This window comes from Phocoena phocoena, chromosome 12, assembly GCF_963924675.1.
Source record: "Phocoena phocoena chromosome 12, mPhoPho1.1, whole genome shotgun sequence".
Taxonomy (NCBI): Eukaryota; Metazoa; Chordata; class Mammalia; order Artiodactyla; family Phocoenidae; genus Phocoena; species Phocoena phocoena.
In genome coordinates this window covers 84,493,548-84,517,987 of record NC_089230.1, presented here as the reverse complement: position 1 = coordinate 84,517,987, position 24,440 = coordinate 84,493,548, and the positions used below count along the sequence as shown (strand labels likewise).

Below are 24,440 nucleotides of genomic sequence, written 5' to 3'. Positions count from 1 at the left end.
AGAGAGGGTCCCGGGCATACGACTTGCAAGAAATGAAGCCTGTGGTGAGTGGTAGAGAGTTGACTCTCCTCTGAGACCACCTGGGGCACATGGGGGCATAAAACAACTGGAGAGATATTTTTTTAGTGGCTCTGACTGCAGCACCAAGAGAAAGACAGAACTGACGACATTTAAGGGCACAGCACCAAGTGATGTTTTAGAGCTTTCTCCTTGGGGTGTGCAGCGACCTTGGTGAGAGGCCACAGTGTGTCGTGAAGAATAGATTTTAGAAGGTGAGTGAGTTGCCCAGGGTGGGGAGTGTTAGGGTCCTCGTCCTTGCTCAGAGGGAAGTTGGGTTAAAGGGAGAGCGAGGTGGGTTGCTAAGAGCTTTATCTTGGTCGGGCTGAATTGAAGCTTTCAAAAGAAATACATTTAAAGATTTTGTTTGTTTTGTTTTTAATAAGATAGAATGTGTATCTGGAAGTGGGAGGATGGCTAAAGCTACCGCAATAAAGCTGGATTTTAATCGGAACAGAGGGTAGGAAGCACAGAGAGTGCCTTTAAATAGGAGAATAGACAGGACCCAAGGAAGGACCATATAAAACCCTCTATACTTTTCCCCAGAAATCACCAGCCTCCCTTCACTCAATAGTCATCTCACCTCTTAGGCAGGAAAATGTAAGTCTTATATCTCACTCCAGATTAGGTTTTCCTGATTGGAGCATAGTTGCAATTATGTCATGGATATTTCTACCCATCTTAATCTGCATGCGTGGTTCTCCAACTCCATACAGGAGGTTAACCAAAGCATGAAGTCAGATTAGTACAATGGCATCAGTGAACAAATTAAGACACAGAGAGCTCATGGCAGAGATTGGCAAACTCTGGCATGTCCACCAGGTAGCATCCAGCCATGGCTTACTGTTACCCAAAATTCTTCAAGTGCCTGCCTGCATGAAAGGGCAAATCTCACCTCTCTCTCTCTTCAGACCCCAGGGTCCCAGCTTGCAACAGTGTTAAGCTGGTGACAGGAAGTTGAGTATGTTTGGAGTAAAGTTTTTAAATTAATAAAAGAAATAAGAGGTCATGAGTTAGGTTTTTATTTTCTGCCTTGACGTGGATGGCGTGAGGCTATGATGAAGTATCTTCGGTGAAGGCATGGGTGGAGGTGGCTGGTGTATGACTTCCCTTTCCTTCTTTTCTCTCCTGCATGCCGAAGAAATACTGTTACATTTTTTCAGATCCTGTATGTGAAATGCTGTCTGGGGCAGCTTATGTGACCCCCAAATCTGATACAAAAAATAGTAAAAGCTGTGAGAATTTTGGGACTAAGTGAAAGATCCTTTAGGTGTTAGAGAATTCCGATAGAACATCATTAGGACTGAAAGTTGGGACCGAAGTCCATATTTTCCCTTCCACATATAGCAAATGACAAACCATTTTTGTTCATTTCCCTTGCTCTCAGAGAGGTCAAATAATATTTTAATAGTGTGTAGTCATTCATGGTGCTTCTGTGAATTGGTATTAGACACATGAAATTGACAACACTCTTGTTCATTTAATGGTGAAATTATATGAAATTTCATGTAATTAAAAAGCCATTTGTACAGATGTGAATCAATAGAAACAATAGTCGATATTAGATTCAGAAAATAACCAGAACGTTTAAGAAACTTCTCTCCTCCCAAGCTAACAATCTCAAAAAATTACAAGAATGTAACTTTATTTCTTTTCTTTGCTTAAAATGATCTTCTGGAATTGGGAAGTCAGGAAGCAAAACTGGAGGTAGAGCTGTCTTCTTAAAAGGTGAAGCTTTGGGGTCTGTAGCTAAATACAGAGCCTGTTTCAAACAGTGCAGCTCTCTCCCGAAGCTTCCTCTAAATTGCAGCACTGCCAAGCAATGCTCCATGCTCTTCCCCAGCAATCTCTAAATCTGGCACCGACTTTCACAGTGACATTGCCAGCTGTCTTCGGAGCGGGGACCAGCAGAGAAGCTCTCGCTGGCTGCTGCTGAGATGAACCGAATCACTGTCCCTAGGGGGAGAGACAGGAGAGAGACATGCCCTGTGGACCTCTTTGAACTCTGGTCTAATCCAGGAATCTGTCCACAGGAAAAGGGTTGATAGCTTTTTCAAGAGATTTTAGAGCAGCCCCAGCAGGATCTGGTCGGGATAACTTTGGTGGTGCCTGGCAGGATCCTTTCAGAAGACAACCTGTTAGCTTATTGTGTTCAGCTCACCTTATTTTTGGAGATGTTTCTTGCCACTCTTTTTTATTTCACAACGTGATACCAGGTTTCCTTAAAGTCTCCTAAATATTCCGGGGCTATTCACATATCAATTCTTTGCTACACCCCCGATACTTTTTAACCCTCTGTCTGACGTCAAAAGGTGAAAGATCTATGGCAGAGTATAATAAAAAGAGGACATTTTGAAATCTAGATTTTAACTGTGCCAAAACTGGTATTAAATGTTTAATTATTCTAGACGGGTTTGTTTAAAAATTGTATTTACGGGTCCTACATAAGTTTAAAGCACGATTGATATTGGAAGAATTCAGGTATAATGATTTTAATATCTAAAAAGACATTTTAAATTAAATTGGTACCTCAAATAAGTGACTCGTTCTCCACAGTCAGTCAGCTTAAGGAGCTTAAATAGTAAATATCTTCATCTTCTAACAGTTATTTTTCTTCAGTCTTAATCACAAGGCAAGAAAGACACCAAGACTATCATTGGCCAGTGTTGTAAATGCTACTTTTGGCACAGAAAGCTTTAATTTCAGCATGCAATAGCCAGGTCGAGATTCTGTCTTTTGTTTGTTTTTATGCTTTCTCCTTGTTTGGAATTAAGGTCCTTGTAGACTTGCTTCTTTAAAACTTCTAGTTGTTCTCCATAAGTACAATACACATTAGTTCACCAAAGATAAAAGTCTCTGTTTACCTGATAGAGCATTCATTTAGTTATCAAAATGTTTTCAAATAGCTGCAGATGCATTTTCCAGGTACTGTCCTGCTTGAAACACCCTTTTCTGTGATAATAGTACACAATACAAAATCTAGTCTAATCATGCTTCCCTGTCAGTGCTGGATAAATATTTAAGGCTAGTTCAGCTAGATTGCCTGAATGTATTTATAAGATTTTTTTTAATCAAACAGAGGAATTTCTCCTGCAAATCTTTCTGAATTAGAAGGAACAGAGGCACCAAAAGTGTCAGAGAATCCAATACTTAAATCATGGCATTTATATGACCAGTAAAATGACCTTGAATTTACTGTAGATTTTTTATGCTTTTCTGTTTTATATTTCTTGTGACTAGCATTGACTGATTCATGGAGCTGACATCATTCTCCAGGATGGAAATGCCCTTAATCCATTGTCATATTTGGGAGTTTGGTAGTTTAAGGTATCGATTTTGTATGTGTGTGTTATGAAAAAGAGATTTCTTTTATATCTCCTTCAAGCAATCAGATAGTGGATTTTGAAGAGAAACTGACAGGAGTTGCTTTTCCGTATTTCATTGTCAGACAAAAATATCCTTGACAACTGCACTCTGAAGGCCTGAAAATAGAGTGGCTGGTGAACAAGAGTTAATGTTTCGTTTTACCAAGGGCCACCTTTCATATTTTATGGGGGCTGGTGTTCAGAAGCAGATTTGAAACAAATTCATGTGACAAGCTCCTGGAAGGCAACATTTCTAACACATTATTTATCTTCTTTTATAAAGTTTTATAAAGTGTGTGCTTCTTTAACAGTTGCCTCGGGGCACAAACAGAAAATTGGCAAGTACCTATTTTTCTGACATTAGTTCTTAGAATTTTTCTTCTGAAAGAGATATACTTTCTTAGAGTTTTCCCCCAAATGCGAATTTCTGTGTAACAGAAACAGAGATCATCTGGCAAACAGGAGATGCATTATCCTAGTGTATAATGATCTTCTGATTATTAATTGTATTGCTTTATGATTCACAGCTATGACTTCTTAATCTAAGAAGCATTCGCCTCTAAAGGGTCTAGTTTATCCATGCCATGTCTCCTCCAAGGGAGAAGCTGGATGAATTAGTTCCAAATATGCATCCAGGAAAAGATGATCAGACTAAATTTCACTGAGCCTGAACTTTTACTGATGTGTCTGAAAGAGGAAATAAGAAATTACGTCACCCGGTTGTATCAGACAACTCCTTGTTCCTTTTTTCCAGAAAGTTCCAGATTTAGAAATATTAGAATATATACACTACTATATATAAAATAGATGAAAAACAAGGACCTACTGTATAGCACAGGGAACTCAATATCTTGTAATAACCTATAACAGAAAAGAATCTGAAAAAGGATATATATATATATATATATATATATATATATAACTGAATCACCCTGCTGTACACCTGAGACTAACACAGCATTGTAAGTTAACTATACTTCGATTAAAAAATGGTTTAAAAAAATATTAGAATCAGAAAATGGAAGGGTCAGAGAATATGGAGCCCACCCCCCGCTTAATTCACAGCCATAGTGGTTGCATCACCAGGATCAGAATCTGAGGGGAGAAATCCACCACGTGGGCAGAGGTCTCATGATGGAACTGCAGCCAGGGCTCAGTGGTGGTAACTAAACTTCACGTCACTCTCCACATCTTGCCGTTTGGGAAACAGGCTGCTAACGAATTTTTGAAACAGGTGAGAGGAGCTGAAAGCAGCTGAATAGGCTCAGGGTTTTTTATGGCCAATACATAAACTACACACATCTCACAACCAGTGACAGGATATTTTATATACACGCTTTGCAAAACTGGACATCATTATGTTTCCCTTGGTGGCCCCTACAATGATGTTTCAGGAAAATAGAAGGAATGCCACATCATCTGTGCTTTGTTTGGTAACCCAATCAGACAGATTATAATAAACAAGGAGGGGAGTAACAATAATGTGAAGTCAGAAAAGCCAAATACTAGTAAAGTGACGTTGCCATTGACTTGACTTACGGTGATGCCCACCGGCAAGCTTGTTAGGGGCCTAGTGAGCCGCAGGACCAGGATGGACCAGCTGACACAGAGGTACCATGACGTCAGAGTAGCTGTCGGTTGATTTGTGTGTTTGTTATTCATCTATTCAGGTTTATCCACATGCTGTTTAACAAAGGATTTAACGTTCTTCGAATTTCCTTGTGGTGTGTTTGTTCTTTGCTCAGAAGCCAGTTGTGAATGTATATTAAGGAAGTTCGGCTTTGCTAAGTGGCCTTTTTTTTTTTTCCACGAGAATCAACCAGAAACAGAGTAGTTTTTGTTACCTTTTTATTTCATTGTGTGTGGGGTTTTTTGTTTTGTTTTGTTTTGTTTGCAAGTAAGGGCACATAGTACTTGAAGCAAGACAAGAAATGGTATCCCCAGTATGCATTACATAAGACATAAAAGAAAAATCCCAGATCAATTTTGGTCAACAGATCATTGAGTCATCTCATTTTTCCCAATGTTTAAAGCTTTTATGAAGATTATGCCATACCGAATAGTAAATCCCCCTTGAAAGACAGGCATATTGTTTGTAGCAGTGGAAATAATCCTGCCATCTGGCAAGAATGATTAGTATTGAGCCGGACACAGGCATCGGGACAGCTGAGGAGTTCCCAGCACCTCCCTCTACAGATGTTGGCAAATGATGAATTCCCTGGGCATGGACCAAAGTCCAGGTGCACCAAGTAAACAAAACGGGTATTGGATCATAAAAACAGTGATAATGGTTTTCTCAGTCAATTGCCAATATAGACAGTATCTGGTCATTACCAAGAGAGAAGAAAATGAATATTTGTCGTTTTTTCACAGGTTCAAGATGCATTTAGATGCCGATTGAGAAACTGTCAAGACCCAATCAATGCTGATTCTTCCAGTTCTTTTCCTAACGGGCATGCTCAAATCATGGTGAGCTTTTAATTCCCCTCTGAGTCTTCATTCAGTCATGATTTCTGAAGGGAATAAGCAAATATTCTTAGTCGTAAAATAGTATCAAAATTCCGTTTTGAATGACTTTGACTGTAGTTCGGTCACAGGCTTGGAACTCTGATACCAGAGGACGGTTCTGTCTGGACTGGTTAGGAGTCCTGGATCTGTTATTGGACCCTTGATGTGTTGAGCGTGGGGTTTCTGGGTGACACCAGGGGGTATGTTCATCCTCACACAGAGTTAGGGTTAACAGTGTGTCCATAGGATCATGTTTGTTTACAGATCAGAACAGGATGGTACCTGCACATCTGGTCTTAAAGCGAGACCTGAAGTGGTTCTCGCCTTGCTTCCCATTCAGATTCCTCAGAGGACCCACACTCCAGACCAAGGAAACCAGCATCATGGGATAGAACCCAGGCATTGGTGGCTCCAGGGGGCAGCCCAAGATGAGAGCCACTTCCCTAAAGTATGAGGGGCAGACACACTCCCAGAAGAAGGCCAACCATTGTACATGAGCTCTGACTGTTGTTGGGATAAGGGGTACTTTACACATAACCACTTCCGTATATTTTAGAAATGAAGTAAGGTTTAAACTGTGTCATTAACATCAAGGCTTAAATAGAGTTTTCTTAGTAATATGCTTGATTTGTTATCGATGTGTTTGGATTAGGCCACACAAAAACAGTCTAAACGATATACTAGTAACTAAGACAGGAGAAGGAATAATTAATTCCTTACTAAAAACAAAGAGATAAATACTGATATCTTGAATCTAAGTATTGATTAAGATGGGCTAATTTGGGCTTCCCTGCTGGCGCAGTGGTTGAGAGTCCGCCTGCCGATGCAGGGGACACGGGTTCGTGCTCCGGTCCAGGAGGATCCCACATGCCACGGAGCGGCTGGGTCCGTGAGCCATGGCCACTGAGCCTGCGCATCCGGAGCCTGTGCTCCGATACGGGAGAGGCCACAACAGTGAGAGGCCCACATACGGCAAAAAAAAAAAAAAAAAAGACGGGCTAATTTAATTTCAACATTAAAAAATAAACTAATTTGTTTACAGTAAAAGTTTGGGGAAAATATGAGGGTGGAACTAAACTCTAAGCAGGTTCTAGGCCAGATTAGTATTGTTTAATCTTCAATTTTAATTCCTAAGCCTGAAAGTCTTTTGTCACATTTGCATGAAAATGGATCATCAGAAGAGCCTAGTTTGACTATTAAGGATTTGACAAAGCTGTATTATAAGATATTACATTACAAACAATATATTCAAAATGAATGCATAAAAATATAAATAACAAAGACATTTATTTAAGTATCTTCATAATATTTCACATTCCAATCTTTTTATTGTGGTTTAAGGAATTGCCTTGAAATTCTGTTTTTTTACATCTGGTGTTAGATGACCATGGGTATAGTTTTGCCTTATTAAAGTCATATACCATGTTCCCATTGATTTTATCCAACATGTGGTCTCTAGAAAATACTCTTGAAAACAATTTGATTATTCCTTGATAAACTTCCTTTGCACAAAACAATATCCTGGTATCTCGTAGTAGATATTTGTTAACTTCAGATAATTTGGTCAGTAAAAGTCACTTGAGGTCTTCATTAAATGACGATTCTATGTCATTATTTCTTGTTACAGACAGACTTTGAAAAGGATGTAGACATTGCTTGTAGATCAGGTAAGAATATTTGAATTTTGAAAATATAATCATTAGATGTTGAATCATTTTTATGATTTTTGATTTTAAAGAAAATGCTGTGGTTTACCCATCACACATTCCTGTAAATGTGTCAACTGAGTCTTTCAACTGGAAACATTGTAATAGCAGATGTAGGAGAAGGGGGAGGGAATGAGAGAGAGGGAGAATATGAATGGGGAATGCGAGGAAGTGAAAATGGTTGATTGGGAGTACTGTGACCTCAGGAAAGCATTGACTTGGAGACAGAAGCCTTCCATCCACCTATTACTGGTTGTCAGGTGTAAGGCCAGTCAAGTTGATGTCTCCCTGTGCCTCAGTTTCATCATCCATGCTGGAAGGATGAAATACCGTTGTGTGTGAGTGTGTTGTGTGTGTGTGTGTGTGTGTGTATCACAGCTTTGTAGCTGTATTTTCAGAGCATGTGCACACCGTCTTAGAGAGCTGGATCCCAGGGACAGTGTTCCCAACGTCTGTTCTCCAGCCTGTGGACACCCACCAAGAGTAGATGAATAATGTTCCTTTATATTGGGACAAAATATACTTTATTTAACCTTTTATTCATTGGTTTTTGTGGTGCCTTTGAGAATAAGAGTGAATATCCACTTCACCTAACTATCCAAATATTTGAAAGCAAATACTACTTAGCCCAATCTAGGTCTTTTTTTTTTCCAGACTAAACAAGCCATGTTTCTTCACTCATTCCTCAGAACGTCCTCCCAGGCAGACATGGTACCCCAGGTGTCAATCATTTGAAATTATGGTGCCCAAGTTTTAACTATGCTGCCCACACTTAGCCAGCATTTATCACAGTTGGCTCTTTCCTTGTATTAATGCGATCTACCTTTGCATCTGATTTCACAGCAGCTGGTACAGTACTAGTGTCAACTGATTATCATTTTAAATCCCCAAGACTTTCTTGTAGTAGCTGTCAGGGATTTCCCAGTCTATGATTTGTAAAAGTTCTGGGGATTTTTTGTTTGTTTGATTTTTTTAGTCCTTGATGAAAAATCTAGCCTTTGCATTTATCTCTATTTGCTACTATCTTACTGGTTTAAGTTACCATTCTATCCATTTGAAATTGTTTGGCCTTTGAAATTTTGATAAGAATGCCTTCTAAATCTTCATCCAAACTTTACAAATAAAGGAGTTATATTCATCTTGTTCTCTTTTGTTAAAATACCCATTTTCCCCAGATTCATTGTATTCTGAGATTTAGTATTCTTTTTTTTTTTTTTTTTTTTTTTGTGGTACGCGGGCCTCTCACCGCTGCGGCCCCTCGCGCTGCGGAGCACAGGCTCCGGACGCGCAGGCCCAGCGGCCATGGTTCACGGGCCCAGCCGCTCCGCGGCATGTGGGATCCTCCCGGACCGGGGCACGAACCCGTGTCCCCTGCACCGGCAGGCGGACTCTCAACCACTGCGCCACCAGGGAAGCCCCTAGTATTCTTAATATTAGGCCAGTATCATTATTTTATTAGAAAAAAATTCTTTTAATTTTTCAATTTCTGACTGTGCCTTTTTTTGGCTGAGCTTATCAGGAACTTGCCCCTGTGTTTTTCTAAAGATTTCCTTCCATGTTGAGGTATATTCAGTGTTAAAGTCTCAATTCCTGGTCTCTGAATAATCTTCCCCTACGTTTTGTTGAAATTCACTTTCCCAAAGGGTGGAGTGTATATCTGATTGTGCTAAATATTCAGGTGCTTTTTGCTTTGTCTTGGTTTTATTTGCATTTTGCCCTTCACAACTTGACTAATTTCTCTCAAAATTCCCATCACTTCAACATCACATTTGTATGTGTAGGTGGTGTCGATTTGTTTATGTTTTATATTCAAAATTTGGATATCCATTTTAAGTAAGTCAAAGAAACAGTTAAATTTCTCATATAGAGTCGACACTACTTAATAAGAAGAGTTATATTTCCCCAAATATTTAAGATATACAAATTTTCAGCAAAGATAGCTGTATCATTGATAAAAATGTGCTACTATAACTACAAATCATATTACATTCATACAAACTAAATGTATTTTATACAAATGCAGATTATGAAATCAATATTCAGTACCAAGGTTTACTTTACAGTTTACAAAATACTGATAAAAGTATAAAATTATATGTCCTTAATAAAATGTAATAGGTTCCCATAACTAGCCTTTATATTGTATTGCTATAAATTTTGGATTAATTTTTGCCTACAGTTAAGGATTAAAAATATTCTTCCCTGAATTTGGAGATATTTTAAGGTATTTTATTTGGAATATTACTAAATCTATTAATTTAACATACTTTATCTCTGGATATTTTCAAGTAAATTGTTCCTGCCAACCACAATACATTACCTATCTATTAATTTAAGAGGTTTGGAAATAACTTTTTTAAACTGAATTATTCTACTTTTTAAACATTATAAATATAAAAAGTCACACCAAATTGTGGATTAATAAAAAATACGCAATGTAGATTTAACATCTTTTGTTTGTTTGTTTTGTTTTTTGGGTTTTTTTTTTCTGCTCTTTTTAAAAAATTTTGATTGGAGTATAGGTGAATGACATCTTGAATATCTAAGAAGAAAGAGACCTAATACAATGATTAAATACAGTATCTCTAAAGATAAAAGATATTACATGACTGATGCATGTCTTGAATTAATTTGAAAGCTTCTCTTCTTTGTAATAGGGAAAGACATTCAGAATCTTCTATTTTGCAAACTCTGCTTTAATGCATAATAATTAGGATGCTATTTGAAAACTGGATAATAATGGGTAAAATTGAATATGTCTGAGGCTTTTCATAAGGAGGTAATAAACCAAATAGTTATAGCGACCTATGCCTAACAAAACATTCAACGGCAATGGCTCTGCTTCTTGATAGGGCAGCACTTGGAGGCCGTGTTGAACCAGCTTGCACACAATGATGTTCTGTGTGCTTTCAGCACCACCATGACCAAGAAAACCATGACCAAGAAATCAGAATTTCATTCTCTCAGACCTCAAAACCGATAGCTGTCCACAACTAAGCAGGCTTCAAGTCATTCTGCCTCCATTACACATAAAATATGATTTTCTTCCTTCTAGAGAGGCAAAAAAGAGAAAAAACTGAACTATATTTTCATAAAGAATTCTGAACTCTTCTGTTGATTGGTTTTTCCTTGGTGTAGTTTATGTTTTCATTCTGTTCTCTTTCTTACTACAAGTTATCATGCATTTTTAAGTTTTCTAAGTCATTATTTTGCAGGCTTAAAATGGAATGGAGGTTTTAGAGGCTCATACAGCTTTTTTCTGCTTAAAGTCAGTTGACACTTTTAATACCCCCTCAAGGGCGTTGGAGCTTATGGATTGATCTTGTTTAAAAAATGCCTTACTTTTCCTGCATGGAACTGAAGATGATAAATACTTTTGAACCCTGCATCTACTTGACCATATGGACTTCACAGATAAATGCTCATTAGTTTTCAATGGGCATAATTTTTGAAGGAATTTCTGATGTAGTAGGATGAAATTCTCATTGATTACCTCTCTCAAGAAGTATTTTAATGAGTAGAACTTGTAGAATACTTTAGGGGAAAACCCTTTAAGAAAAAGTCAAACTCTTGTTAATATATCCATAATTTTATAAAGCCCTTTGCAGTAGACAGATGGAGAAAATTTCTCTGGTAATCTACCTTTCCCCTGAAAAGTTAGGCTGAGTTATCTATGGTTAGGGCACTGAGATTTTTGAAAGTCTGTTCATCAGTTATCCCATATGTTTTATCTGTGGGCTACCTGAGAACTATAAGACCATATCAGAATCAACACAGAGTGACTGAGTAATTTGGACCATGTGCAAAAAATAGATATGTAATTTTTAATAATTTTCATTTTATTAAGGAAAATGTTTAGTAAAATGAGGGACAACAGAATACAGTAGTAATCGATAAGTGTGCATTAACTTTCTTTTATTTACTTTTATGTTCTAATTCACAGTTCTTCACAAGGATATTGGTCCTTGCCGAGCAGCAACAATAACAGGCACCCTCTCCAGGATTTCTCTAAATGATGATGAAGAAGAAAAGGGAACAAACCCTGAAGGGCTAAGCTATTCAACATTGCCTGGAAACGTCATTTCCAAAGTCATTATTCAGCAACCCACAGGTCTGCACATGCCCATGAGTATGAATGAGCTGGGCAATCAATGTTTGAAAAAAGAGAACAGTGAGTTGCGGAGAACTGTGTACTTATGTACGGATGATAATTTGAGAGGGGCGGATATGGACATCGTTCATCCTCAAGAAAGAATGATGGAGAGTGACTATATTGTGATGCCCAGAAGTTCTGTTAATACCCAGCCATCAATGAAAGAAGAAAGCAAAATGAATATTGGCATGGAAACCCTGCCCCACGAAAGGCTATTGCATTACAAAGTGAATCCTGAATTCAACATGAATCCTCCTGTCATGGACCAGTTCAATATGAACTTAGAGCAACATCTCGCACCCCAGGAACATATGCAGAATTTGCCCTTTGAGCCTCGCACAGCTGTGAAGAACTTCATGGCCTCTGAGTTGGATGAAAATGCGGGATTATCGAGAAGTGAAACTGGATCAACGATATCAATGAGTTCTTTAGAAGTAAGCAATGGAACAAGCCTTCCCTTGATATTTGAAAGATAGATAGATGATAGACTGATAGATAGACTGATTGATTAATAGATAAGAGATAGATAGATGATAGATAGATAGATAGATAGATAGATAGATAGATAGATAGATAGATTCATGGGGCACTGCACTGGGGGAGAAGAGTCACATTAGCTTTTGCAGTTATGTATAGTCTAAGAATTTGGAGTATGTTGTGTTTAAGATTCTGGACATATGCTTTTTCCAGTAGAGCATCAGAATCCCCTTTCTCGAGGTCATATTTTTAAAAATGAACCCTCTATAATTAAAACGATACCTATCTGTCATAATGGGAACCAAGTAGATCACTCCTAAACAAACAGAAGATCCTCCTGATGTTTCTTGGGTACCAGAAGTCTTCTGGTGGTTAAAGTAGTTTCTGGATGGCACGACAAACTTTAAGCAAGGTCTGGGTTTTCTGTGTGAGGGCAGCTGTTAAAATAACAAAATTGGAATGTCTCAATGAGATCTACCATTACACTGATTATAGACTTTATTATTACCTTAGACTGATATCTTTCAGGGGAATGTTTTGTTCTTAGCTCTTACAGAATTATGACCACTAAATGTTTTGGTCTTAAATTGTGAACTCTTGGGAGGGATGTAAATCAAGCAGATCAAGAGTGAGGACTCTGAGGTCAAACCACATGGCTTTTGGGGAAAAGCAAACTCCCCTCAGCTTCCTTTCTACCCACAAAATGATGTAAAGAGTAGACAACAGGTATCAATATCACGCATATTGTATTACAATTAATCAAGTAAGATCTAAGTCAAGTAAGACAAGAAATGTCTAGTTTTCTTTTGACATACCTCCTGTAACTGTTTTGTATGTGACTTTCATATCCTCTGTCTTGAAGTTTTGCCGTAAACCCACTGCAGATATATTGCATATGTTCAATATACAATGCAATATATGCATTTTTTAATATGTATTGCCAATTTTCTTAATATAACAGATTATTTCATAAGACAATATAATCGGTTGCCTACTCTTTCCATCAGAATTTTGCTGATAATATTCTAATGTTCAAAAGTGCCCAGAGGCAATTGCCCCTTCCTTCTTCCCACAAGACTGTGCCTTCTACGAGGCCAAGATGAAGAGACACCCTGAAAGGCTGGAGTGACTTGATGTGCGGTGTAATTTTGAGGGTTTTCCCAGCTGCATTGAGGAAATTCTACCCTAGATGGGAATCTAGGATAAATCCCTAAATTCTATCAGTAGATCAGACCTAAACAGAATAGGGTTTCTGAGGAGAATCATTCTTTGGAACCAAAGGCATAGGGGCAGTGAGTCCAAGTTCACTCCTGAGTGGTTGGAGCTCCCTGTAGACAAGAGTGTCCAATCATTCTGAATTAGCAGAGTAGCCACTGTTTCCATCTCTAACTTGCATATCCCAGAGACTAGCAGGTGTACTAAAATAATGACCACGTAAGCACAAACTACATAACATTTATGCAAAATCACAGAAGTTTTTACAAGAATTTTCAGTGAGTGTGCATATAATAACATAACACTGTAAATAATCTTAAAGACCATATGGAGTCTTCTACATAGAATGGCTCTTTAAAGTGTGCTAGAGGGGTTAGAATGGAATTGCATTAAAATATTTTGCTTGTTATAAAAATGCTTTATGTCTAAAAGGCTTAAAACCTTGCTGGGTTTGATATTGTACAGGTTGTATGGGTTTGAACAATAGACTGAATTTCTGAGTGCTGCTTTGTTCAGTGGTAATTTTTCCAAATCTCCATATCCTTATTATTAAGAATAAGCATCATATATAAGTGTGATTCAGCCAAAAGATCTGCATTTAAATGACTTAGAAATCACAAGGCTTACATCTTGAAAAGGAAGAAAATTCAGGATTCAGAATGAAATTTCAGTTCCTCATTTTCATTCTTTCAAAGAGTTTAATAGTTAGTAATTGCTTAGGGTGACCATTTTAGGAGACAGCTGAATATATAGATGTGGGAATGAATAATAAAAATTAGCATTTATATAGCATCTTTCATTAGCAGATCCTCAAATCACCTTAAAAACGTGAATTAATTAATCTTCGCCACACCTCTGGACAATGGATAAGTTGTTCTAATCCTTGAAGTAAAGTCATTTGTCCAAGGTCACAGAGTAAGTGCACAGCAAATCTCGGACCAGAATCTTTCTGTCCTGATGAATTTTACGCTGTCTCAAAGAGACAGTCATGTGCCTGAACATTAGCATGAGAGTAACTTTATAAAGTTAATTTAACCCTGGACAGACCCTGGGTCTTATGGAATAAAGACATGAAATAGATGAAGTGTAGATGTATACAGCTAGCAGATTTTGGAGACAAGACTGTGGCCATGAAGTGTGGTGACCAGATTTTGGAGATAAGACTGTGGCCAGATAAAGTCTGGTGTGGCTTCCTTTGTGGGCGGAGTGAGCCACACTCTGTCTGCAGTGAACCAGCAGGTAAGCTGATATTCTGACAACAGAGGAAAAGCAGAAAGATGACTAGAGTATCTACATGAATTGTTGTGCGCAACAGTAGCCAGGAGGTGTCTTGAGACCTAGAAGACAATACAGAGATGAAAGTGAGTGACTATGTGGCAGCCATGGGGCCATAGAACAATCTGAGTCTTCTCTGAGTGAGAAGGGAGGTTCCAGCCACAGGGACATCCCTGCCTGGGAAACCGGGACGGCAGAGGACGGCCAGATGCCTCAGGGACTTTTCAGGGATGTAATAAAAAGATGTTCCTAGTAATTCAGGAAGTTTCCTCCAGAGGAGTGGGTGTTCACAATTTGACAAAGTGGGGAAGTGGTGGGAGAAGAAAAAGAAGAGGGTAAAACCTGACAGTTGCAGCCCAGAAGTCAGTATTGTGAGGAAGAGTGCAGGCGAGGAAAAACAAGAGTCAAAGGAGAAAGAAACAAAGCCAAAGAGTGGGTGGAAGTATTTATTCAAATAAGCAGGAGGCAACAAAGCAAGAGGGAGGCTCTCCAACCCTGAAGGCAGTGCCAGCAGAAAAGGCTCCAACCTCCAGGACAGCTTGTTCAGCTAACCCCCAATTATTCAGTGTAGAAAGTTTAATAAATGCAGCAAGTTTTTTCGGCATAAAAGTATTTCCAGCTTCTCTCCCGTCTTAATATTATCTTGTGTCTTTCTTTCATGTAATATGTTATCTGCCAATTTCCGAACTGTGTCCATTCCCAGAATGAACTTGTTAAGCGATTCTGAAAACTTTAGATTTCCACAATTAGGGATTCATTGCAATATGCACATGGAAGAATGTCTCACAATGGCTTCAGTCCTAGATGTCCTCTAATTGCTTAACATTGTCATCAGCATTTAAGTCATTCACCTTCAATTAATGAGCAAAATGTGTTGAGTGCATGGTATGTATATAAAGCAAAAAACTACGAGGTACTGTGAAGCAAGTGGGGAAAAAAGAAGTATCAGCGTTCTCAAGCCATTGAGCACTATGAGATATATCAATAGTTTAAACCTTGCGCTGTGGTTCTATTTACTTTTTGAAAAATTATAGATATATCAGTGTAAGAAGATAGGTCAATATTTGTCCTGACTTATTGGAACATTCGATGGCTTGTAGCTGGTAGATCTAAACAGGACACATTTCCTTACTCAAAGCCTTCCCACGTTGTGTGCAGGTCCAGGACCCACCTTCACCCTTTTTCCCCTGTGTCTCTTGGGGTTGATACAGGTTCCTAGCTGGGTGAGAAGACTGGCCACTAGGAAACACTGTAAGAGATTGGAGGCTGGGGAAAAGAAGGAATCCAGGGTGTTTTCCTCCCTCTTTCTGCTTTGGGCAGTACCTCATGTCTCCTTAGCTGTTCTGTAGGGCCTCCAGCTTCTGCCAGGTGCCTCAGCCCCCGGGCTTAGGTCGAAGTGTCATCTCCCCATGTCCGTCCAGCCTGGTGGGCGGGGGAGGGCAGTAGCCCCTTCTCCTGCAAATCTCTGGGTTCCCTCATGGTCCCTTTTGTGGCTTCTCAGTTCCTCCATCACTGGGATTCCTGTGAAACACTTTGCTCCAATGTAAGCACATTAAGTGCTTAGCTTAGCTTTGCCTTAGCTTTTCTTATAACTAAACAGAGTTAGATAGTAAATTACACAATTTCTTTTTTAAACAAAGTTCTGCTACTCCAGGTTTTCTGAACATTCAGATATAACTTAACAATGTATCTCAAAACATGCTCAGATAAATCTCTCTCAATGTATAAATGGGTACCATTCTAGGGTAACTTTTTATACACCAGTTTTCCTCTGGACATGAATTATAGAGCTCTCGGCATAATGGTTTTGAAAGGTAAAACATTTTAGCTATAGTGGCACATCGCAGGTGCTTCCCTTATGGCTGTTGTGAACATCAAATTGGATAATGTATGTGAAAACCCCTTTGAACATTGTAAGGGGCACTTCAGATGTAAGGTCGTGTGATTATTATTTCATTACCATTATATCTTGAATATCGGTAAAGAAACTTGTTTGCTGTACTAGGTCAGTATTCAGGAAATTAGACAAAATGTTATGGCCATACTTCTGTCACCAACAGAAACCATTGTACGACTGACCATTGCGCAGAGCATCTTCTTCTTTTTTGAAAATATTTTTCCTCATGTAGCTGTGGTGAAAGAAATGCTTGCCCTTCTTCAGTGTTTTGTTTTTGCTCCTGGATTAGGAAATTTTGTCTTTTATGCAGGCGTACAAGCAAAATTAGCTCAAATAACTCATTTTTCAAAATTAATGATTCTCAAGTTTCATTTACACAGATATTTTGAATGGATTTGACATCAAAGCTTTCTCCTTGAGTAGGTTCATTGCTCAGTCTGTAATGGAAACTTTTAATGGCAGTCACATTGACATTTATTAGTCCATGGAATTTATTCCTCACTGTGAATCTTCTAGTATCTTGTCCAACTTAATTTGCAAAGGCACAAACAATGAAGTATTCCCTTTGAGAAATTATTCATCATTCTACAAGGCTTCGCTATGGACAGATGCCATTATACACATCCTTGCTAAGTATTCCTCTGAGTAGCCTCATACTGGTGTGCACTTTCTTACTCGGACATCATCCTAAAGAATTTTCCCCTCTCTTAGTGGTAGGCCTGCGTTCTTCTAAATGGTCTCAGTCCTCTTGGCTGTCAATAGATCTATTCAAAATGGTTTTCTTTGTGTATGTAGCCCACATGCTTATCCAAATTCTCCTGGAGTATTCCTGAGAAAAAGAACAAAACACAACCAAAATACAAGTCATTCTTTTGGATTTGTTTGGCTTTCATAGTGTAGCTCCTTCAATCTTTCATCAATAATTTTGTGAATGTCTACTATTATGCCAGGCCCTCTGATAGATGCCAGGGATATAAAAGTGGCCAAGACAGATGTGGATCCTGCCCCGGTGGTGAATAAACACTATGGAAGAGACAGATGGTGAACTGTTAACAAATGATTAATCTAAAAGAGTGTGCTGTGCTGGGAAATAACCATGGAGTGTGAGAGACAGGCTTCTTTAGATGAGGTGATCTGGGGGGCCTTCTGAAGCTCCACAGGATGAACAATTAACTTAAGGAGGAACATGGCTTGTGAGATGCTGAAGGATCGGGGGTGTTTCAGACAAAAGAAATTGCAGGTGAAGAGGTCCTGGGGCAGAAAAGAGCTTGGAATATCCTCATAGGATTAGAAGACACATGTAGCATGGGGCAAGCTTCTTAAGTCCGAGTTGGAATAGGAAGAAGAGACCAGATTTTGCAGAACCTTGTAAAATGAAAGAAAAAATTGAGGACAGTTAAGCAACTGTCATGATCATTTCTCCATCCATCCATCCATCCATCACTTTGATGGTTTGGAATGGAAAGGATTAGGATCCAGTGGTAGTGGGAGAGGTAGTAGAAGTGGAGCAGAAAGCTGGAGGACCGTTAGGAGACCACTGAGGTCAACCACACAAAAGATAAGAATGCCTTTGACTGTGGAGGACAAATTAAGATGTGTTTTGGATATAGAACAGATGGCACTGCTGGTGGATTTGATGTGCAGGATGAGAGGCAGGGAGGGCTGAAGGGTGACTCCTAAATGCCTGGCTTCACCAACTAGATACGCAGCATTTCCTGTGATGGGAAAGAAAAGGGTGTTTGCAAGTTAAAAGATGGTATTGAAAACCCTGGGAATGAATGATTTCATCCAAGAGAGAATATAAGAAAAAAGAAAACTATGGAACTCAACATTTAGAAGTCAGGGAGAAGAGAAAGAGCCAGCAAAGGAGACTTGGCAGAACTAGAGCAAATTAGAAGGAGGAAAAGAAAACAAAAGGAGAAGCTGAGAGAGATGAGGAAGGGATTAACCTTCAAAAGCTTCTGAGAGTCCATTAAGATGAGGAGAGAAAATTGACCTTGGAAACTGTCCAGATGGAGCTCATCTGAGACCTTGACAACAAGAATTTTGATGGAATGTTGAGGACAGAACAGAAGTTGGGGTGAGTTCTAAGTGGGAAATTAAGAAAAGGAAAGAGTATAAAAGAAATGTCACCTACTATGACAAAAAGGATGATTTGTATCAAGTTATTTGGGAACTAGGGGATGTACAGAGAAAGGGACTTATATCTTCCTAAAATATGTCAACACCATCCTGGCTTATTTTAAATTTGTATGTAGCATTTCTTCAATTATCAACTTATCATAAAAGTTGTTATGACTTGATCACTTTTCTTCATTGATTCTCATCTTTTAAACATATAACCATTCTTTCTAACCACTTTCCTACCTTACAATAACATTCCAGAGAACTCAGAGGGACATTTGAATGAGCACGTAAGTCAGTCACAGTTTCCACAGACTTCAGTGCTTTGAAAGACTCTCCAGCACATTGCAAAACAGACTGAGAGATAATGAGTGTTATAATGAGGAACTGATAAACAGAAGTTAACATTCTGATCCTTCCATTCCATCACAGATTTCCCAATGCAGATACTTCTTTAAGGTAAAATAGATTTTGCGATGGGAGACCCATCATGAAAGTGAAGTCTGCCACTGTGTTGCATCATGGCTCATAAACTATCTCATGTTAGAATGATTTTAAGTTATTTTATTTGACACAAATTATTGTAAATTGCCATCAGATTTTTCTCTCAAATAAGTGCCATATCGATGCTTTTTTTCTCCTTTAAAATATAATTGACAAGTAAAAGTTCATCTGCCTGACGTTGCTTTATGCTTGCAGAGCATCTCGGTCCCACTGCCGTCAGCCTGGGATTGACTGTATCCCGTAATGTTATTCTTGCTGAGTTCTAGGGGCAATCAGCAAACTACCTTGGCTATGAACCATCACCCCTTACACCATTGAGCAGTTACTGAGCAACAGCGGAGAAAACACAGGGTTTGCAGGCAGATCACCTGAGTGGGAATCCCAGCCCATGTGATAACTACCCAGGTGAAGTAGGCAAGTTATTTGAACTCCTCTGGTCCTCAGTTTTCCTCATTCATAAACAGGGATAATGCATAGTACTTTCCTAACCATCCCACAGGGCAGTTAGCATGTTCAAACGTGAAAGCACTTTATAATAGGTCTGAACACTTGGTCAGGATTGTGGGGATATGAATAATGTGCACATTTTTTCTCCCTTGGACTCTCAAAGTCCGCCACATTTTTTTCCACTGTCTAATTTTTAAGTCTTCATGGCTGTATTTTCCAGCCCACCTCTTCACCTTACCCCCAACTATCTTTTGGCTGTTTCGACTGAAATCTGCTTCACGTGTTCATTTCCTAGCCTAATCCCTCAAGGTTGCTAGTTCTGCTATATACTCTTAGGTTAGGATGTGATTTTAATAAAGTGAATAGATGAGAGAGAAACTTATTTATGGGGGTACATCTGTTTTCTTTTCTATGTTTCACATCTGCATAGGTGGCATCTGCTCTCATAAGGAGAATCTATCTCTGCCGTTCCTCTGGGTTCCTATCTTTTGTTCTTGTGCCTGAAATCGGGAGCCTTCAGCAATATGCATCCATCCACATTTCCAGTTCTTAGGCAACACAACTTTGCATTCAACGAAGAAGGTAGCACATGGCTGTTAGGACCTTTGCAATGGAGAAGCCCTCAACACGTGCAGTGGATGGGCCTCTTTGCTGACTAACTGAACCTTTTTCATTAGGTTTCACTATTTAATTTTCAAATGGAATGCAAAGCATGAGACTCATGTTCTGTTGATGATTGCTTAACACAGTTTCCATGCTTGAATTTTGCTGTATTAGGAAAGAATTTTGCTTAACGTATACTTACAGAAGTGTCCTGCTGAGTCACAGTGCCAAGAAGGCAAAGCGTCCGAGAGCAGAAGGGAAACCCTGGTTGCAGCGCGCTGGAGCCTGGCTGTTACACAGCACAGTCAGACAACAGCAGTGGCAGGGAGATGGCAAAGGAGGGCTGGGTTAAACAGCTTCCCACGCACGTCTCTTCTTGCAGGATGTCACCAGGGCTGGCGTAGGGAATGCTGGCCACAGGGAGCAAAGGGAGCTCAGGCTGACTTTCCCTTGAATAAAGCAGCCCCCTTCTCAGCGCTCTCCACAACAGCATTGAAAGACGCGGTTCTCAGTCTTTAAGCAGCCCCACCAAAATCAAATGATTTCAGAACTTCTAAACTTTTTATTAAACAAAATCTCTCTTTGGGTATGTTGCTTTCTGTTTACTGCAACATGCTTTTTTGGGGGGGGGGGTTGGTTACCTAGGAAGGTTACGGGTCTATAGTGATGATTTTAACTCTCACTGGAGAAATTTATTCATATTTTCCAGTAAACTGCATTAGTTCCTTTCTTTCTCTCCTGATGCTCAACAGTTACAAGAATCTCTCACTTATCTTGGATATGATTCCCTCGTAGGTTATTGAAATTTATGCTATAGCTATTGGGATGGAAGAAGAGGAACAAATAAAACAAATAAAACAAGAAACAAATAAAAGAAGGAACAAATAAAAGAAGAAATTTGTCCAAAGGTTTATATATTTTCCCAACTTCCTGGATATTACATATTTATTAATATTGATTAATTAATATTTATTAATTCCCCCTGTATTTCATTCCCACTTCTTCAAAAAAGAAAAAAAAAAAAAGAGAAAAAAAGCCTGTATGGAAACTTTTGATATCCAACAATTTGGTGAACTCTTTCTGTATTTATCAGCTATCTCCTTCTACAGTTAATCATTCTAAGAATCCAGTGACTGCTTAGAGCAGATGTTTAGAACACCTTCCCTGCACTAGTATTATATAATCACATTAATTTCATTTTAATCATGTTTCCTGATTTTATCAAGGCATAGTTATCTGTAACTAGATTCGGGAACTGTTTAACAGAGTCAGAGGCATAGTGAGGTATTTACATCAATATCCATGTCCTGCTGAGGTGTAGACTGTTTGTTATTCATTTTACTAAATTAGAACAAATACTTCAGCTCCTAATGCCTAGCACTGAGAGGGACTTTCCTGTCATGGAGGACTACCAAATACCAAGAAATTTATGGGTGAGACCTATATAGAACTTTGGAATATAGACAGAGGGTTGGATAGAATTTGGTAGAAATGAAGATTGCAGGGGGATGGTGCAAGGTCTTGAGACAGATAGATGATTTTCCCACACAGCTTTGAACCCTTTGTGTCTATAAAGTAGTTTTGCTGTAGTAGACCGAAAGTCTCCTTCAAGATTGAATGTTTTGTGTGAATTTTCACCTAAGTTTTTTTTTCCTTATTGAAAAAATTAGAGTTAAGAGGTCAAGAGAAATATATTGTATATTTATATTCTTCAATTTTAAAGGAAGTCCAAAGTGAAAATGGAATAATGTGAGTGGAATAGTTTGAAATCATAAAAATGTTCACAGATTCTTATGTGCAGGAAATACTTATAACACAAAGAAGCAGGATTATCTTATTGAAAGCAGTAAATTTTGTTTTATTTGAATGACTGAACATAACTTTATTGGTTTTTTTCTTTCTAAAAAATATCTAACAGAGAAGAAAATCACGATATTCAGACCTTGACTTTGAGGTAAGTGTCTAAGGATTATTTTTTTAATTTTAATTACTTGAATTCAAAGTTGGTGTATAATTACTTAAACATATTACCCTGTGCATCTGTGTAGGAGTTCTACTTTTTTTTTAATTAAATGAGAAGTCAAACATTTTTAATTAAAATCGCTACTGTATAACTAGCTGTAGAAAAAAAAATTTAAGTTCTAACTGCTTTAAATGTATGCTAAGATTGAGATTTTCCAGACAAGAATCCATTTCATAAACACTAAGATAAGCAGACAATTTATGTTGAGAGTTGAACTTGGTCAATTTTTTTACCTCCCTCAGTTTGTTGGGAGGTAGGAATTTCGGTTTCTTGATTTTTCATATTTAAAACAATTGTGTTTGTTTTACTTCAGTGAGGACGTGAAGAGAGCCATGTGAGGGGCTTTGGCTGGGTAGCTAGGCTTCCTCAGGACTGATTTGCCTTGAGTCAGCGGTACCATAGGCTCCCTGTGGTACCTTCCAGACTCTTTTTTCCAATAGCAAGTGTTGGTTCAATGTGCTCCTGTGTTTGGTAAATGCTTTTTCACAGATATAAACAAGACGAAGATGTTCATTTTCGAATTTACATTGAATTTATATTGCTGCTGTAATACTGATGCTAGAAATTACTGAAATCATACCGTTTGAGCAGCTTGTGCTATGCACAAAATTAATGATGTTGGAGCATCACATAAAATGCACTTATGCATCTTGATAATTGGATATGATTCATAGCCTGCTGACATAATTGGATATAATACATTATCAATTTCTCCAGCATATTTGTACTGTTGTGATACTTACATAGAACTCAACACTCTTAGCTGATATTCTTAAAATTACAGAAGCCTCCCAGAACATGGAAACTCGTAATTCCATCATTTCATTTATGTAGATGAGTGCTGTAGCTCAGTAATGCACATCAGGTATCAAAAGGGAGACAATTGTTTTTATTTACTGCAATGGTGAGCAAGTCCTGATTTTACCTTGAATAGAGTCTAAGGAAAATTGGTCTTTTTAAGGCATATTTCAGGAGTATTTGTACAAGATACAAAGTAATGATAATGAATCTGACCTCAGTGATTACGTGGCACATTTTAGTATGATGTGGCTCAATTGTAGTAAACTGGCACAGAACCAATATTTCATTATATTCTAAATTGTTAAGGTAAAAGTATCAAGACTATAAATTCAAACAGAAATAAGCAAAAGTCTTCACTTTTAGATTCTTTAGTACCTTTTAAGGGACAGATATTTTAGGGTTTTATCTAGTAATTCTTCAGGTAGCCAAAAGAGAGGATCATGGTGTGTGTGTGTGTGTGTGTGTGTGTGTGTGTGTGTGTGTGTGTGTGTATTGCTGAAAACAATCAGTTGTTGTGTCAGTACAAAGGGAAGGAGGTGGGAATTAACCCACTAGGCATCAGTGATAAAATATAGTAAAAATCTAGATCTAAAATTAAGCCTCAGTGCAACCAAATAAATTTATGTAGTTGCCAGCACTGAAAAGGAATCTAATCATACCGTGTCCTTTGGAGCGTTAGAAAAATTGTTATTTTTCTTTTGTATTTGTACCTTCCTCTATGGCAACTGGTAGCAGACTCCCTAAGCAGATCCTTCTTCCTGTGCTTAGGATCCCAACATACAGCCAGGATATTATCGAAACATCTGCTGCTAAAGAAAGGAAGTGGCAACACTGCAACCCTGGATATTTTCTTGTGCTCTTTAATTGCCTTAGTTATTGCCTGATTTCTATAAGTGTCAAATCTTGCCAGAAAAAGCCTTTGAGGTATTACTTCTTCTCTAAGCAACCGTTTAGTAGTGTTCCCCTTCGTCTATGTGCAACTACGGTTATGTAGCAGATGTCTCATAGATTGTGTTCAGAAAAGTTATGGCCTCATTGAGACGTTTCACACAATCTATCTGTTCTTTATGGATGGTCCTTGAAGAAGAGTTCGAGTTGTCCCCTCCCCATTTTAATTCAGGCTGGATAAATTCAGTATGTTTATGTGAATCTTTCTGATAACCCTCACCCAACCCCGGGAAGCTTTACCACACAATGGCCAACTCAGGCATTTTGTCAGTGACAGACACTTTGCCTCCTGGACTCCTGAAAGCATCTTCCCTTCACACACTCCCCAGAAACTACA

General features: G+C 38.5%; 1 protein-coding gene across 1 annotated transcript in view; it reads left to right on the top strand.

The window, feature by feature from the left end:
* Positions 1–24,440, top strand: part of ADGRB3 (adhesion G protein-coupled receptor B3) — an 802,318-nt gene that overhangs the window by 763,751 nt on the left and 14,127 nt on the right. The window contains exons 25-28 of the mRNA XM_065889244.1: positions 5,796–5,891; positions 7,558–7,597; positions 11,580–12,223; positions 22,250–22,285. Of these exons, the coding sequence (XP_065745316.1) occupies positions 5,796–5,891; positions 7,558–7,597; positions 11,580–12,223; positions 22,250–22,285 (816 nt within the window). The remainder of the gene's footprint in view (positions 1–5,795; positions 5,892–7,557; positions 7,598–11,579; positions 12,224–22,249; positions 22,286–24,440) is intronic.